The sequence below is a fragment of the Podarcis raffonei genome, chromosome 17 (assembly GCF_027172205.1).
Source record: "Podarcis raffonei isolate rPodRaf1 chromosome 17, rPodRaf1.pri, whole genome shotgun sequence".
In the NCBI taxonomy this organism is placed as follows: domain Eukaryota; kingdom Metazoa; phylum Chordata; class Lepidosauria; order Squamata; family Lacertidae; genus Podarcis; species Podarcis raffonei.
The window spans coordinates 30,101,343-30,120,310 of NC_070618.1; the positions used below are offsets into that span (position 1 = coordinate 30,101,343).

At 40.9% G+C, this 18,968-nt stretch overlaps 3 protein-coding genes across 3 annotated transcripts; all 3 read right to left on the reverse strand.

Moving 5' to 3' along the window:
• Positions 1-510: 510 nt before the first annotated feature.
• Positions 511-1,455, reverse strand: LOC128405198 (olfactory receptor 10T2-like). The gene has a single exon (XM_053371554.1). It carries the CDS (start codon positions 1,453-1,455, stop codon positions 511-513), a length of 945 nt encoding a protein of 314 aa, XP_053227529.1.
• Positions 1,456-5,893: 4,438 nt separating this feature from the next.
• LOC128405199 (olfactory receptor 10T2-like) lies at positions 5,894-6,887 on the reverse strand. The gene has a single exon (XM_053371555.1). It carries the CDS (start codon positions 6,836-6,838, stop codon positions 5,894-5,896), a length of 945 nt encoding a protein of 314 aa, XP_053227530.1. The 5' UTR covers positions 6,839-6,887.
• Positions 6,888-16,527: 9,640 nt separating this feature from the next.
• On the reverse strand, positions 16,528-17,472 carry LOC128405204 (olfactory receptor 10T2-like). The gene has a single exon (XM_053371559.1). It carries the CDS (start codon positions 17,470-17,472, stop codon positions 16,528-16,530), a length of 945 nt encoding a protein of 314 aa, XP_053227534.1.
• Between the last annotated feature and the right edge of the window lie 1,496 nt (positions 17,473-18,968).

An 18,968-nucleotide genomic window follows, 5' to 3' on the forward strand; every position in this document is an offset into this window, starting at 1 on the left:
TCAGACCTGTTTCATTCTGAAACTTCTCTCTTTCAATCGGTGTTAAGTTTTTCTCAAGAACCTTGGTTTTTAGCTTGTTCAATTTGAACCCTGCCACCTGACCAAATTCTTGAATTAATTCTAAAACTCTTTTAGTACTAGATTCTGGCTCCTGTAGTGTCAAAACTAGATCATCTGCAAATGCTCTCAATTTATACTGTTTAGGAAAACAACAGTAATCTTTAGAAAAGTTTCCTTTGTTGCAGGGCTGAATGATTACAGGTTCATTTATGAGAAAATTCCCACAACCAGATTTATTTTCCAGTGATGTACTAAAGAGAAAATCAAAGTTGCCTGTAAATGCTAAAGCAAGGCCACATTTTTCCAAGTGAATATTTCATATACAACTGAATTTTTTAAAAGATGAGAAAAAGCTACAATACTATTTGAGGCGTTCTTTGTACATTAAACAACAGATACAGTATTTGTTGGCTTTCATAATTCCTCTTCAAACTGGATTACGCTTAATTTTCACATTCTTTGGGTGCAGGAGCTTTTGCCAAGCGATTTCTTAAGCGCTATCTGGACATCTTTGTTTCTCAGGCTGTAGACTAAAGGGTTCAACAATGGAGTCACCATTGTGTAAGAGACAGTAATAAAAGTAGTCTGATCTAGCGTGTAACTGGATTTGGGCCCTAAATAGATAATGCCAGCACACCCAAAGTGCACTACGACCACGATAAGATGGGAGGCACAAGTGGAAAAGGCTTTACGCTTCCCAGCCGTTGTGGGAATTTTCAAGACAGTGTTTGCAATTAAAATGTACGAGAGAAGGATGAACAGGAATGCACAAATTACAACCAAAAAAGAAATAATGGTAATGACAATTTCTCCTATGTAGTTTCGGCCACAGGCTAATTCAAGCAAAGGTGCTAAATCACACAAAAAGTGCTTAACTTCATTTGGCCCACAGAAAGGCAAGGTAAATATGATTATAGTCTCTGAGGTGGAAAAAAGAAATCCAGTTGTTGCTGAACAAGCCACCAGTTTGGTGCAGAGACTTTGATTCATCAAAATCTGATAACGTAAAGGTTTGCATATGGAGACATATCGGTCATACCCCATCACTGCTAGAAGCATACAATTTGTGCATGCAAAGCCCAGGAAAATGCACATCTGAGTAGCACAGCCAATGAAGGAAATGGTCTTCTTCTCTCTCAGAAAATTTGCAAGCATATTGGGAATAATTACGAGTGAGTAGCAGATTTCTGAGAAGGAGAGGATGGAGAGGAAGAAGTACATGGGGATGTGGAGGCTGCGGTCAAGCCTTATCGCAGTGATGATGATTATATTTGCCATCAAAGTAACCAGGTAAATTAGAGAGAACACCAGAAACAAGGGAATCTGCAGGTCTGGGAAATTGGAAAATCCAACGAAGATAAATTCTGTCACTGCTGTTTGATTTTCTCTTCCCATTGATGCAGCATCTGAAAATAAACATTAAAGATGTTACCAATTTCAACAGTGCTCGTCCACTCATGCTTTATACAAAAATACTTTGGGAGAGGCTTGTTCATAAAATGATTATTTATTTTTTGTTCTTTATTAAATTTATGTACCTTCAGCTGACTATCACAGGCCACAACATAAAAACACAAAATGCATAACGTGACCATAAAAATGCAATAATAACAAATTAAAGAACAAGCCATTTGATGTGCCTTAAAAATCATTCCATACAGCTGCCTGAGAAAAGGCCGTCTCCATTTGCCCAATGGTAGAACCGGCCTCAGTCGACAGAGCCTAGCACAAGAGTTGAGCAACCAGCAACCTAATTGTGTCACCCCTTAGACCAATTATTACATTCACTTGACCAATAAGTCTACACTGCAGAGTTGAATGTCTGATATCTCACTTTTGAGGAATCCTGGGAATGTCTGCTCCCAAGTTAGTGAGTCATTAGAGCCAGTTTACAAAACTGCATTTTCCATAGAACTAAAAGGTTAGCAATCAGACAACATCTTGGCATAGTTCATCACCATAGATTAAAATTCTGTATTCTTCTAATTGATGTAATTCCAATGTGAATGAATGTCTGGCTACAGACCACAAACTGATGAAGGAGCACAGAGGCAAGTGAGCTGAAGAGTTTGAGGCTTCACAATATTCCTGTCAATTGCAAAATTAGCAGTATCACAAGACATAACTCTGAACACCACTAGAATATTTTATTGCGGAGCAAGCCTATCTTAAGCTGCATTTTAAAGTGTCATGCAGTCAGTGTCTATTCCAAATTGTAGCACCTCTCCAGGGTCTCAGGTTGATGTCTTCACTAGTCCTGCTAAGCTACCTCATACCCTTTTGGAAAAATATTGGATCTGGAGCCTTCTGTATGAAAAACAGTAACTCTGCCATTGGGTATGAATCTTGTGCCCAAGACAAAAAGGAGTCAGGGGCTTTAAATTGTTCTTATTTCCCTTTAAATTGGCAAAAACAAGAGCATCAGAAGGGCTGAATGAATGAATTCAAATCAAAGCTGCAGAACCTCAAACCACAATAGACTTACAAGGAAGCACGATGGATGTTGAGCTCTTCCAAATGACACCAATTTGCCACAATATCCTTTTTATGATGTTTTTATTGAGCATGGAACAATGTAAACAAGTTTATAAATCCCACCAGATATTATCTCCACGGTATTTCAAAACGTAAAATAAATCAACCATCTTATTATCAAAGGGAGTTGTTAAAAGCTACAAGTAATAATTAACAATACATGTCATTTTATTGGGTATATTTTTTCCTAAAACTGTTTACTTCATCTCTATATCGATACATTTTATTATGTCTACTTGTTTTCCATTTTTTATTTTATCATGATGAATAATACAGATTATTATCTCTCTGATTAAGGTGTGTGAGAATATTGTTTAATAAATAAAAATAGCGTACAGGACAAATGGCTCTGGGGTAAGCCACACCCATTGTCAAAAAGGCAGGGAAAGTTCCATCTCACAAAACCTAACATCTCACAAGGGTACTGAAGACATCAGGGTTCAAGGTTATGATCATAAACTGAATATTTTCACAGATTATATATTACTAATGCTCCACAATCCAAGCTAAGCCCCTTTTCCTTTGCAGAGGATACTAAATGATTTCATGGCAATATCTGCATTTTCAATGACTTCTAGACCCAGGTGTTCGATCTAATTTATATTATCGTGCGTCAAACCTCAGCAATGGATCCAGATTTGGCATTACTTTCTCTTGAAAGTAATACAACCCAACCATTGACCACTATCCTCTTGTACAGTGGTACCTCAGGTTACATACACTTCAGGTTACAGAGTCCGCTAACCCAGAAATAGTGTATCAGGTTAAGAACTTTGCTTCAGGATGAGAACAGAAATTGTGCTCCGGCGGCGCATGATTAACCTGAGGTACCACTGTATTTATGTTCTAAGCAGCAGCTAAAATCTCCATTGCTAGTCAGTGGAAATCCAGATCCCCATCCCAAGATTGTTGGTTAAGGAAGGTTATGGGACATTGCGCTCTCTGAACATCTAACATGCCAGAGAGGGTGTTGTGACGTGGGGTTTGTGATTTCAGCTCTCTTGACATAATATGCTGGAGACAGTTCTGTAGTAACACTTCTTTATTAAAGCAAACAAGACAGAACTGAGGAGGGGAGAGCTACATTTATAGGGACAGGGAACTAGCTAGAAAGGATACATTTTGGAGGGAACAATATCAGGCAATCACAGTCCTGCCTTTTGGAGGAAACCAATAAGACAGAGGATCCAAATACAGCAGCTTAAATGTACCAATAGTAGCTGTACCCTCTGGAACCAAAAGGCAGTTACTTTACCCTAATGCAAATACAGACAATAATAATACAGATATAAAATCCTTTGACTCAATACACAACAGAGGGCTTAGCGGCAGGGAGACAAAAACAGAATGTTTCTATTCCATTTGGTAGGTCTTTCCATCTTTTGGCAATGCTGAGCCTAACAGGCATCAACCATCCCATAACCCAAATACACATATGGAGAAGTTTTGTCATTCACAGTTGATATTATATGGTAAACAGCTGTCTTGGGAATCTACATTTTGAGCTGCATTGCATTAACGGGTTTTTTCCCTCATGGTTGTTGTTGGAATCATAGAATCAAAGATTTGGAAGGGACCCAAGGGTCACCATTGGCTGTGGGGAGGATAGAAGACGAAGACGAAGAGGAAGACGAAGAAGAAGAAGAAGAAGAAGAAGAAGAAGAGGAGGAGGAGGAGGAGGAGGAGGAGGAGGAGTTTGGATTTGATATCCCACTTTATCACTACCCAAAGGAGTCTCAAAGCGGATAACAATCTCCTTCCCTTCCTCCCTCATAACAAACACTCTGTGAGGTGAGTGGGGCTGAGAGACTTCAGAGAAATGTGACTAGCCCAAGGTCACCCAGCAGCTGCATGTGGAGGAATGGGGAATCGTACCCAGTTCACAAGATTACAAGTCCACCACTCTTAACCACTACACAACACTGGCTCTCTTAAAATACATAAATACATACATAAAATAAATACAGGGCCTACTCCCTTATAAGGCCTTTCCAGCTGGCCTAGGGGGCAAGGCCAAGGCCCTCACACTTCTAGCTATAAAGGGACTCCTCTGGCAGAAACAGCCTTCTTCGCTGTTGGACCCACTATTGATCTCATTAGCTCAATCTGCCAGAGCCTGTCTTTGCATAAGGGAAAATTCCTCCTACACACACACATACACACACACAACCCAATTAATCCAGTAACTTCTTTCAATACTGCCTGCCATTCCCATTCTCCCCAGATAACAGCTTGCTTGCTCTGCTCAGACTCACTGCGGAAAAGATGTTGAAAAAAGGACACCATTCAGATTATTCCCTCCCAACCACACCATACAGTAGAATCGCACCCCTTCCACACTACTGGATCATGCTGGATCTTGCTTCAGATATTGTATATTTTCTGAGAGAAGGAAAATCAGCCTGGCAGCTACTTTATTCTGGAATGCCAGCTGAAGGACAACAACCTCCTGTGGCATACAGGAAAATCAGGGGGTGAGGGGTCCGCTCAGACATGATAGCACTGCAAATTACATATCAAATTACATATCTAAGTAAGTAATGGGCAAATAAAATGATATAGCCTTTTTTGGGCATGTTTCTGAAAGTAATTAAAGTGTAAGGTTTAAATTATATAAATATGAATGCTAAGATAAATGCATATCGAAAAATTGCAATGCTCCATTTTGTGGACAATATATTGTTACGTCCTTGCCGACATGTTACAGAAAGCAAATGTCAGAACAAATCACATGAAAGCAAAAGAGCAGAAATTAAGTGTGTCTGGTTACATGAATTCCAACCTTTGAAAACACAACATATATGATCCCCTCTTTTAAAATAGCCATTACTGGGGACAAGGAAGGGCAGAAATAATTACGTACCAAAGATAAGCAGAAATGGACACCAAACTGACCCCAACAAGAACAATTCTCACACTTCAGTCTCAGCACTATATGAGCTTGAAATAGTTCTGCGTGAATGTTTGGTAGTGAAAATGAGGGCTAGGATTTGGGAGAAAACAATAGTAATCTTTAGAAATATTTCCTTTGTTGCGGGGCTGAATGATTACAGGTTCATGTATGCGAAAATTCCAAAAACCCAATTTATTTTCCAGTGATGCACTAAAGAGAAAATCAAAGTTGTTTGTAAATGCTAAAGCAAGGCCACATTTTTCCAAATGAATATTCCATACACAGATGAATGTTTTAAAAGATGAGAAAAAGCTACAATACTATTTGAGGTATTCTTTGTCCATTAAACTACAGATACAGTATTTGTTGGGTTTCATAATTCCTCTTCAAAGTGGATAACAATTTTCACATTCTTTGGGTGCAGGAGCTTTTGCCAAGCGATTTCTTAAGCGCTATTTGGACATCTTTGTTTCTCAGGCTATACACTAAGGGGTTCAACAAGGGAGTCACCATTGTGTAAGAGACAGAAATAAAAGTAGTCTCATCTAGCGTGTAACTAGATTTGGGCCTTAAGTAGATAATGGAAGCACACCCAAAGTGCACCACGACCACAATAAGATGGGAGGCACAAGTGGAAAAGGCTTTACGCTTCCCAGCCGTTGTGGGGATTTTCAAGACAGTGTTTGCAATTAAAATGTACGAGAGAAGGATGAACAAGAATGAACAAATTACAACCAAAAAAGAAATAATGGTAATGACAATTTCACCTATGTAGTTTCGGCCACAGGCTAATTCAAGCAAAGGTGATAAATCACAAAAGAAGTGCTTAAGTTTATTTGGTCCACAGAAAGGCAAGGTAAATATGATTATAGTCTCTGAGGTGGAAAAAAGAAATCCAGTTGTTGCTGAACAAGCCACCAGCTTGGTACAGAGTCTTTGATTCATCAGAATCTGATAACGTAACGGTTTGCATATGGAGACATATCGGTCATACCCCATCACTGCTAGAAGCATACAATTTGTACACCCAAAGCCCAGGAAAAGGAACATCTGAGTAACACAGCCAATGAAGGAAATGGTCTTCTTCTCTCTTAGAAGATTTGCAAGCATATTGGGGATAATGACAAGTGAGTAGCAGATTTCTGAGAAGGAGAGGATGGAGAGGAAGAAGTACATGGGGATGTGGAGGCTGCGGTTAAGCCGTATCGTAGTGATGATGATTATATTTCCCATCAAAGTTACCAGGTACATAAGAGAGAACACCAGAAACAACATAACCTGCAGGTCTGGGAAATTGGAAAACCCAGCAAGGATAAATTCTGTCACTATTGTTTGATTTTTTCTTCCCATTGATGTAGAATCTGAAAATGAACTTTAAAGATGTTAGAGATTGCAACAGTGCTCGTCAGCTGATGTTTAATACAAAAATACTGGGGGAGATGCTTGTTCATAAAATGATTTTTTTTTTGTTCTTTATTAAATTTACGCATGTACTGCCCTTCAGCTGGCTATCACAGGCCAGTTTATAAATTAAAAACACAAAATGCATAATGTGACAGTAAAAATGTAATAACAATAACAAACCATTTGATGTGCCTTAAACAGCACACTATACAGCTGCCTGAGAAAAGGCCGCCTCCATTGTCCCAATGGTAGAACCGGCCTCAGTAGACCGAACCAAGCACAACAGTTGTGCAACCAGCAAAATAATTGTGTCACCCCTTAGTCCTTTTATGACATTCACTTTACCAACAAGTCTACACTGCAGAGTTGAATGTCTGATATCTCCCTTTCGAGGAATCCTGGGAATGTCTTTTCCCAAGTTAGTGAGGCATTAGAGCCTGTTTACAAAACTGCATTTGCCATAGAACTAAAATTTTACCAATCAGACAACATCTTGGCATAGTTCATCACAAAAATGATTTTGTTCGTATTTACCTTTAAAGTGGCAGACAAGAGCATGGGTAAGGCAAACTAAGGCCCAGGGGCCAGATCCAGCCCAATCGCCTTCTAAATCCGGCCCTTGGACAGACTGGGAATCAGCATGTTTTTACAGTAGCTGAATGTGTGCTTTTATTTAAAATGCATCTCTGGATTATATGTGCGGCATAGGAATTCGTTCATTCCCCCCCCCAAAAAAAATATAGTCCGGCCCACCACAAGGTCTGATGGACAGTGGACTGGCCCCCTGCTGAAAATGATTGCTGATCCCTGGACAAGAGCATCTGAAGGGCTGAATGAATAAATTCAAAACAAAGCTTCAGAACCTCAAACCCCAATAGACTTACAAGGAAGCACGATGGATGTTGAGCTCTTCCAAATGACAGCAATTTGCCACAATATCCTTTTTATGATGTTTCTACTGAGCATGGAACAATGTAAACATGATTATAAATCCCACCAGATATTATCTCCACGGTATTTCAAAACATAAAATAAACCAACCATCTTATTATCAATGGGAGTTGTTAAAATCTACAAGAAATAATTAACAATACATGTAATTTTATTGGGTGCATTTTTTCCTAAAACTCTTTACTTCATCTCTATATCGATACATTTTATTATGTCTACTTGATTTCCATTTTTTCTTTTATCATGATGAATATTACAGATTGTTTGGGTCTTTCTGATCAAGTGGTTTGTGAATATTGCTTAATAGATAAAAATAGCGTACAGGACAAATGGCTCTGGGATAAGGAGCACCCATCGACAAAAAGGCAGGGAAAGTTCCATCTCATGAAATCTAATATCTCACAGGGTACTGAAGACATCAGGGTTCAAGGAGATGAGCATAAACTGAATATTTTCACAGATAATATATTACTGATGCTCCACAATCCAAGCTAAGCTCATTTTCCTTTGCAGAGGATACTAAATAACTTCATGGCAGTATCTGCATTCTCAATGACTTCTGGACCCAGGTGTTTAATCTAATTCCTATTATTGTAGGTCAACCCTTTTCAATGGATCCAGATTTGGCATTACTTTCTCTAGAAAGCAATACAACCCAACCATTGACCACTATCCTCTTGTATTTTTGTTCTAAGCAGCAGCTAAAATCTCCATTGCTAGTCACTGGAAATCCAGATCCCCATCCCGTGATCATTGGTTAAGGAAGGTTATGGGACATTGCGCTCTCTGAACATCTAACATGTCAGAGAGGGCTTAGCTGCAGGGAGACGAAAACAGGCTGATTCTATTCCATTTGGTAGCTCTTTCTATCTTTTGGCAATGCTGAGTCAAACAGGCATCAACCGTCCCATAGCCCAAATAAACATATGGAGAAGTTTTGTCACTCACAGTTGATATTATAGGTAAACAACTGTCTTGGGCATCTACGTTTTGAGCAGCATTGCATGAATGGTTCTTTTTTTCCCATTGTTGTTGTTGGAACCATAAAATCTTAGAGTTGAAAAGGACCCAAGGGTCACCGTCGGCTGTGGTGAGGAGTGCAAGGCCTGCTCCCTTACAAAGCCTTTACCAGCTGGCCTAGGGGGCAAGGCCCAGGCCCTCACACTTCCAGCTATAAAGAGACTCCTCTGGTAGAAACTGCCTTCTTGGCTGTTGAAGCCACTATTGGTCTCATCAGCTCAATCCACCAGAGCCTGTTTTCGCGTACAGGGGAAGTCCTCCTTGACACACAAAGACACACACACACACCAATTAATCCGGTAACTTCTTTCAATACTGCCTCCCATTCCCATTCTCTCCAGGTAACAGCTTGCTTGCTCTGCTCAGACTGAAGTGAGGAAAAGGTGCTGAGAAATGGGCACCATTCAGACCATTCCCTCCCAACCACACCATACAGTAGAGTTGCAGCCAACCCCTTCCACAATACTGAATCAGGTTGGACCTTTCTTCAGATATTTCATATTTTTGAGAGAAGGAAAATCAGCCTGGCAGCTACATTGTTCTGGAATACTAAGTGAAGGACAAAGCCACTTCCGACCTCAGGAGGAGGTGGTGGTGTTGATGTTGTTGTTGTGGTGGTGGTGGTGGTGCGCTTCACGCCCCCAACACACGCACGGAGGCTGGCTTCCAGCCCCGCGCAATCAGGCGAATCCTCGGGCCGCGTCATCCCCTGGCCAGCCAATCGGCTGGCTCAGGGGGTGTGGCTTGCCTCATTTAAGGCAAGCAGGGACCGGGATCTCCCTCTCGTCACAACTTCTTTGGTTTTGGCGGTTAGGCATTGGTAGGGGTATTGTTATGTAGATGTGTTGGGGGGGAGGAGCGCCATCACCTCCCCCAAAATATCGAAGGGTAGTCCGGTGAAGGATTCCGGGGGGCGTGGCCTAAAGCGCCCCCCTGAGCGGTGACCCCGGGCAAGTCCCTAGTTGATGTGCATCAGCAGGGCTCCCCCTGCTGGTGTTAACCCTTCCCGGTCTTCAAGCAAACAGGCTGAAGCCGGATAGTCGGCTAGGACCAATGCCAGAAACAAGGGAATCTTCAGGTTTGGGAAATTGGAAAACCCAGCAAGGATAAATTCTGTCACCACTGTTTGACTTCCTCTTCCCATTGATGTAGAATCTGAAAATAAACTTTAAAGGTATTACAGATTCCAACAGTGGTCATCATCTGATGTTTTATACAAAAATACTTGGGGAGAGGTTTGTTCAAAGTGTTGGTGCTGACCTTTAAAGCCCTAAACGGCCTCGGTCCAGTATACCTGAAGGAGCATCTCCACCCCCATCGTTCTACCCGGACACTGAGGTCCAGCACCGAGGGCCTTCTGGCGGTTCCTTCACTGCGAGAAGCCAAGTTACAGGGAACCAGGCAGAGGGCCTTCTCGGTAGTGGCGCCCTCCCTGTAGAACGCCCTCCCACCAGATGTCAAAGAGAACAACAACTACCAGACTTTTAGAAGACATCTGAAGGCAGCCCTGTTTAGGGATGCTTTTAATGTTTTATTTATCACAGTATTTTAATATTCTTTTGGAAGCCACCCAGAGTGGCTGGGGAGGCCCAGCCAGATGGGCGGGGTATAAATAATAAATTATATTATTATTATTATTATTATTCATAAAATGATTATTTATTTTTTGTTCTTTATTAAATTTATGTACTGCCCTTCAGCTGACTATCACAGGACACTTTACAACGTAAAAACACAAAATGCATAATGTGACCGTAAAAATGCAATAGCAATAAAAACCATTTGATGTGCCTTAAACATCACTTAAACAGGTTTAAGGATTTAGATTTGGTGGACAGAGTGCCTGAAGAACTATGGATGGAGGCTCGCAACATTATACAGGTGGCAGCAACGAAAACCATCCCAATGAAAAGGAAATGCAAGAAAGCAAAGTGGCTGTCCAATGAGGCCCTACAAATAGCGGGGGAGAGAAGGCAAGCAAAATGCGAGGGAGATAGTGAAAGATACAGGAAATTGAATGCAGATTTCAAAAAAATAGCAAGGAGAGACAAGAAGGCCTTCTTAAATGAGCAATGCAAAGAAATAGAGGAAAACAACGGAATGGGAAGAACCAGAAATGTGTTCAAGAAAATTGGAGATATGAAAGGAACATTTCGTACAAAGATTACCATAATAAAGGACAAAAGTGGAAAGGACCTAACAGAAGCAGAAGACATCAAGAAGAGGTGGCAAATACACGGAGGAATTATACCAGAAAGATATGGATAGCTCGTACACCCCAGGTAGTGTGGTTGCTGACCTTGAGTCAGACATCCTGGAGAGTGAAGTCAAATGGGCCTTGGAAAGCACTGCTAATAACAAAGCCAGTGGAAGTGATGGTATTCCAGCTGAACTATTTAAAATTTTAAAAGATGATGCTGTTAAAGTGCTACACTCAATATGCCAGCAAGTTTGGAAAACTCAGCAGTGGCCAGAGGATTGGAGAAGATCAGTCTACATCCCAATCCCAAAGAAGGGCAGTGCTAAAGAATGCTCCAACTACCGCACAATTGCACTCATTTCACACGCTAGCAAGGTTATGCTTAAAATTCTACAAGGAAGACTCAAGCAGTATGTGGACCGAGAACTTCCAGAAGTGCAAGGTGGTTTTAGAAGAGGCAGAGGAACCACAGACCAAATTGCAATCATGCACTGGATTATGGAGAAAGCTAGAGAGTTCCAGAAAGACATCTACTTCTGTTTCATTGACTATGCAAAAGCCTTTGACTGTGTCGACCACAGCAAACTATGGCAAGTTCTTAAAGAAATGGGAGTGTCTGATCACCTCATCTGTCTCCTGAGAAATCTCTATGTGGGACAAGAAGCTACAGTTAGAACTGGATATGGAACAACTGGTTGGTTCAAAATTGGGAAAGGAGTACGACAAGGCTGTATATTGTCTCCCTGCTTATTTAACTTATATGCAGAATTCATCATGCAAAAGGCTGGGCTGGAATTAAGATTGCGGGAAGAAATATCAACAACCTCAGATATGCAGATGACACAACCTTGGTGGCAGAAAGTGAGGAGGAATTAAAGAACCTTTTAATGAGGGTGAAAGAGGAGAGCGCAAAATATGGTCTGAAGCTCAACATCAAAAAAACGAAGATCATGGCCACTCGTCCCATCACCTCCTGGCAAATAGAAGGAGAAGAAATGGAGGCAGTGAGAGATTTTACTTTCTTGGGCTCCATAATCACTGCAGATGGTGACAGCAGCCACGAAATTAAAAGACGCCTGCTTCTTGGGAGAAAAGCAATGACAAACCTAGACAGCATCTTAAAAAGCAGAGACATCACCTTGCCAACAAAGGTCTGTATTGCAAAAGCTATGGCTTTCCCAGTAGTGATGTATGGAAGTGAGAGCTGGACCATAGAGAAGGCTGATCGCCGAAGAATTGATGCTTTTGAATTATGGTGCTGGAGGAGACTCTTGAGAGTCCCATGGACTGCAAGAAGATCCTGAAGCTGAGGCTCCAATACTTTGGCCACCTCATGAGAAGAGAAGACTCCTTGGAAAAGACCCGGATGTTGAGAAAGATGGAGGGCACAAGGAGAAGGGGACGACAGAGGACGAGATGGTTGGACAGTGTTCTCGAAGCTACCAGGATGAGTTTGACTAAACTGTGGGAGGCAGTGGAAGACAGGAGTGCCTGGCGTGCTCTGATCCATGGGGTCACGAAGAGTCGGACACGACTAAACGACTAAACAACAACAACAACAAACATCACTCCATGCAGCTGCCTGAGAAAAGGCCGCCTCCATTTGCCCAATGGTAGAACCGGCCTCAGTAGACAGAGCCTAGCACAACAGTTGTGCAACCAAGAAATTAATCATGTCACCCTACAGACATATTATTACATTCACTGGACCAATAAGTCTACACTGCAGAGTTGAATGTCTGATATCTCCCTTTCGAGGAATCCTGGGAATACCCAAAAATTGAAGGCATAGGCGATGGCCACACCAAGCCCTTCGACACACCACAACACATTATTCCAATGCCTAACCTACCCACCAATACCACAAAAAGTTGTGACGATTGCTACGAGGTAGGCGAAAAAACCGAAAAGCCTAATGCCAAATGGAAAAATTCCTACCAGGCCCCCTAGACAATCAGGGTGACCAACCTAAGGTCCATAGCAAGGCCAAAGAACAAAGACCCTGAGCTAAAAGGGAGTGGAGGGTGGGTGACTCGCGACGAGAGGACGGAGAAGAATGAGGCCAAGGAGAGGCTGGCACCGCCGCAAAAGGCTGCTGAACACGCCCCCTCGAAGGCACCTGGTTGGATGCCTGCCGAGGGGGCGTGGGCGCCAGCCAGGTGAGAGGAGGAGGCAGGGGGCTAATGCCCCCTGCTAGGGGCGGTGCTCGGGCTCCCGCCCACAACCACTCCCCTCTCTTCAAGGGAGGAGAGTCTTTGCTTGCTCTGCTGAGACTCTGTGCGGAAAAGGTGCTGAAGAATGGACACCATTCAGACCATTCTATCCCAACCACACCATACAGTAGAACTGCACCCAACCCCTTCCACACTACTGAATTATGCTGGACCTTTCTTGATATATTGTTTTTTGTTTGTTTGTTTGTTTTTTGAAATGATATTTATTCAAAGTTCCATCAATACATGAAAAAAACCCAACCCTAACCCAAAAAAGAAAAAAAAAGAAAAAAGATAAAATACAAATCTCAAATTACAGCTTTTCATTTGCTTAATTCTTAGACCTCCTCACACCTCCCCCCCTGTATTCCAGTTCAATTCGTTATTTCAGCAAATTCTTCCCATAGTTCTCAATTTTAATTTAAATAGTTAATCTTCAGAGTCTGTCTTATTTATTAATCAACATAACCTTTCCATCATTTAATATAATCTATTATTCAATTTACCTTAATCTATTTAACCTTATCTTATCTTAAAAATCTTAAAATTTCAAAATCACATCACATTCATACATTTCTCCTTAAAATCATTTCTACTAAAGCCAATTTAATTCCTTTCCAGCATATTCCCTCAAATTTCATCTATATTACACAAATTCCAAAAATAACCAAAAAAAATTCCCTTCATATCTCTAATTTTTATCCAACATCCCTTCTTCCTGGTTTCTGGTCATGTCAGTCCTTACTGTCCATTACATCTAGTCCATCAATCTGGTGTTCTAATGTCCGAGGCCCTTAAATCTCTTCTAGGCCCCTTCTGCAAATTTTTTTGTTCTTGTTTGTGCTTACGCACTTCTTTATCTATTGTTGGTTTCTGGGTGAGTGGGTCTCCGGAGGGTTCCATCCAGTAATGATTTCCATTTTCCTTCATCAAATTGTCCCCTTCCCCCCAGTCCCACTCCCCATCTTCATCTTTGTAGTCCAAAAAGTATTTATCCAGAAGATAGTTGTTCACCTGTTTCATAGTCCCACTAGAGTTAAAAGCTTCCTTGACTTCAAATACTTCCCAGCACTCTCCAAGTTCAATCTTCCAAGACAGTAGCTTTTGTTCCTGCAAAACTTTGGATCTTTCCATTTGTGTTATTTGAGAAATAACTACTGCCTCTTCCTTCTCCATCTGCCCTTGGACTTGCCTTGTCAAACCAGATTCCTGAATTGGTCGCTGTATAACTTCTTTGTCCTTATTCCCTGTTAAATCATATTCACTGGCCACAGCATTCATAAAGTCCAATTTTTCATTCATCAAACTCATTTTTTCGTGCAGCTGCTCCAGCAAAGCATTAGTCATGCCAAGGGCAGACACCAAACCTTCCTGCCAACACATTTCTGCTCAAGGACAAGGTCAAACGGCTGGTCCCACAATCCAAATCTCACGTAGCGTCTCCAAGTAAGCTGCAACAGCAAACTGACAGGCTCCCTCTAGGGGATACAATTTCTATTTGTATCCATTTTTAAAATGTATCCAACAAAGGAAATTACTTTCGATTTCAAGTCCTTTCGGTTTCAAATACTTTGTTTCTTTAAAAAGCAAAAATGCAGAAAGTAGCGTTGAAGTTAATTTGTTTCTCTTTTTGTTTTGGCTATCTGTCAAAATACTTCACTTTCAATCAATGGACGTCTCCAATTTCTGTCCCGACACCCCGTCCCCAGGTTTGGGACGGTGGAAACTTAAATTCCTTTACTCTCCTCCTGCAGAATAAAACAGTCAAATTCCCCCCCCCCCTTTCTCCTGCTTCCAAGGGGGTTTTGTTGGTTATGGATGCAGGAAATTTCCAACTTTAAAAGAGGTTTTCAGGCTATTAGATTGCAGGATCTTTGCTTCATTCTATATACAAGAACGGGAGGCGGACTTCCTGTTTACACCTTCCCGCTACCTAATTCATAAATTTTGCAGATTTCTTAATCCAATTCTCCCTTTTTACTCACGGGTACTTGATTTAGAGTCCAAATGTCATCAGGAAAAAGTCAGCGCTCTCCGGCGATGGCTGCGCGGCTTCCCTCCATGGAAGTAGCAATCAGTTCGCAGCACCGCGCTGCTCACCCCACTTCACTCTGGAGCCCGAAAATGGGTTTCCTCGTGAGTAGGGGAGGCGCTTTTGGTGCTCTGCCGAACCCCACGTTCCCAGGCTTCTTCCGCCTGGGATTTCTAGCGGGCCCCCGCCTTCGCCACGGCAGGAAGACCCAATTCCCACGGAGCCCATTCCTCCTTTCGGAGGAACTCCGCCATTCGCCAATGGCGCTAACCCGTAAGTCGGATATATTGTGTGTTTTATGGTAGAAGGAAAATCAGCCTGGCAGCTACATTATTCTAGAATGCCAACTGAAGGACAAAAACATTATGTGGTCCAATGCAGGAAAATCGGGGGTGAGGGGTCCACTCAGACATGATAGCACTGCAAATTAACGATCCAAATGCATATCTGATTATGTAATGGGAATATAATATGATATAGCCTTTCTTTGGGCATGGTTTTGAACGTAATTAAAGTGTCAGTTTTAAATTATATATATAATTTGCTGTATAATATATATGCTGTATTTTGTATACAATATATTGTTACGTCCTTGCCAACATGTTACAGAAAGCAAATATCAGAACATACTACATGAAAGCAAAAGAGCAGAAATTAAGTGTGTTTGGTTACAAGAATTCCAGCTTTGAAAAAACAGATTCCCTCCTTGAAAATAGCCATTACTGGGGACAAGGAGGGGCAGAAAAAGCCACCTCCACAAAGATAAACAGAAATGTACCCCAAACTGAACCCAATCAAAATATACGGGTAGCAGCTATTCAACAAGAACAATTTTGACACTTCAGTCTCAGCACTATATGAGCTTGAAATAGTTCGGCGTGAATGATTGGTAGAGAAAATGTGGGCTAGGATTTGGGAGAAAACAACAGTAATCTTTAGAAAAGTTTCCTTTGCTGCAGGGCTGAATGATTACAGGTTCATTTATGAGAAAATTCCGAAAACCCAATTTATTTTCCAGTGATGTACTAAAGAGAAAATCAAAGTTGTTTGTAACTGCTAAAGCAAGGCCACGTTTTTCCAAGTGAATATTCCATATACAAATGAATTTTTAAAAAGATGAGAAAAAGCTACAATACTATTTGAGGCATTCTTTGTCCATGAAACTACACATATTTGTTGGGTTTCATAATTCCTCTTCAAAGTGGCTAACGCTTAATTTTCACATTCTTAGGGTACAGGAGCTTTTGCCAAGCGATTTCTTAAGTGCTATTTGGACATCTTTGTTTCTCAGGCTGTACACTAAGGGGTTCAACAAGGGAGTCACCATTGTGTAAGAGACAGAAATAAAAATAGTCTGATCTAGCGTGTAACTGGATTTGGGCCTTAAGTAGATAATGGAAGCACACCCAAAGTGCACTATGACCACAATAAGATGGGAGGCACAAGTGGAAAAGGCTTTTCGCTTCCCAGCCATTGTGGGGATTTTCAAGACAGTGTTTGCAATTAAAATGTACGAGAGAAGGATGAACAAGAATGAACAAATTACAACCAAAACACAAATAATGGTAATGACAATTTCACCTATGTAGTTTCGGCCACAGGCTAATTCAAGCAAAGGTGATAAATCGCAAAAGAAGTGCTTAAGTTTATTTGGTCCACAGAAAGGCAAGGTAAATATGATTATAGTCTCTGAGGTGGAAAAAAGAAATCCAGTTGTTGCTGAACAAGCCACCAGTTTGATGCAGAGTCTCTGATTCATCAGAATCTGATAACGTAACGGTTTGCATATGGAGACATATCGGTCATACCCCATCACTGCTAGAAGCATACAATTTGTGCATGCAAAGCCCAGGAAAAGGAACATCTGAGTAACACAGCCAATGAAGGAAATGGTCGTCTTCTCTCTTAGAAGATTTGCAAGCATATTGGGGATAATGACAAGTGAGTAGCAGATTTCTGAGAAGGAGAGGATGGAGAGGAAGAAGTACATGGGGATGTGAAGACTGCGGTTAAGCCGTATCGCAGTGATGATGATTATATTTGCCATCAAAGTAACCAGGAACATAAGAGAGAACACCAGAAACAACATAACCTGCAGGTCTGGGAAACTGGAAAACCCAACAAGGATAAATTCTGTCACTATTGTATGATTTTCTCTTCCCATTGATGTAGAATCTGAAAATGAACTTTAAAGATGTTACAGTTTGCAACAGCTCGTCAGCTGATGTTTAATACAAAAATACTGGGGGAGATGCTTGTTCATAAAATGATTTTTTTGTTTTTTCTTCTTTATTAAATTTATGTACTGCCCTTCAGCTGACTATTATAGGCCAGTTTACAACATAAAAACAGAAAATGCATAACGTGATCGTAAAAATGCCATAATAACAAATTAAAGAACAAGCCATTTGATGTGCCTTAAACATCACTCCATACAGCTGCCTGATAAAAGGCCGCCTCCATTTGCCCAATGGTAGAGCCGGCCTCAGTAGACAGAGCCTAGCACAACAGTTGAGCAACCAGCAACCTAATTGTGTCACCCCTTAGACCAATTATTACATTCACTTGACCAATAAGTCTACACTGCAGAGTTGAATGTCTGATATCTCCCTTTCAAGGAATCCTGGGAATGTCTGCTCCCAAGTTAGTGAGGCCAGTTTACAAAACTTCATTTTGCATAGAACTAAAATTTTAGCAATCAGACAACATCTTGGCATAGTTCATGGCCATAGATTAAAATTCTGTATTCTTTTAATTGATGGAATTCCACTGTGAATGAATGTCTGGCTACAAACCACAAACTGATGAAGGAGCACAGAGGTGAGTGAGCTGAAGAGCTTGAGGCTTCACAATATTCCTGTCAAATGCAAAATTAACAGCATCACAAGGTATAACTCTGAACACCACTAGAAAACTGAGGAGCATGCCTTTCTTAAGCTGCCCTTTATAGAGTCATGCAGTCAGTGTCTATTCCAAATTGTAGCACCTCTCCAGGGTCTCAGGTTGCAGTCTTCACTAGTCCTGCTAAGTCCTGCTACCTCATACCCTTTTGGAAAAATATTGGATCAGGAGCTTTCTGTATGAAAAACAGTAACTCTGCCATTGAGTATGAATCTTGTGGCCAAGACAAAAGGGAGTCAGGTGCTTTGAAATTGTTCTTATATCCCTTCAAAGTGGCAAAGACAAGAGCATCTGAAGGGCTGAATGAATGAATTCAAATCAAAGCTGCAGAACCTCAAACCACAATAGACTTACAAGGAAGCACGATGGATGTTGAGCTCTTCCAAATGACACCAATTTGCCACAATATCCTTTTTATGATGTTTTTATTGAGCATGGAATGATGTAAACAAGTTTATAAATCCCACCAGATATTATCTCTACGGTGTTTCAAAACATAAAATAAATCAACCTTCTTATTATCAATGGGAGTTGTTAGAATCTACAAGTAATAATTAGCAATACATATAATTTTATTGGGTGTATTTTTTTTTCTAAAGCTGTTGACTTCATCTCTATATCGATACATTTTGTTACATCTACTTGTTTTCCATTTTTTATTTTATCATGATGAATATTACAGATTGTTTCTGTGTAAAGCGCAGTTTGATCTTTATGATTAAGTGGTGTGTGAATATTGTTTGTTTTTTTAATTTATAT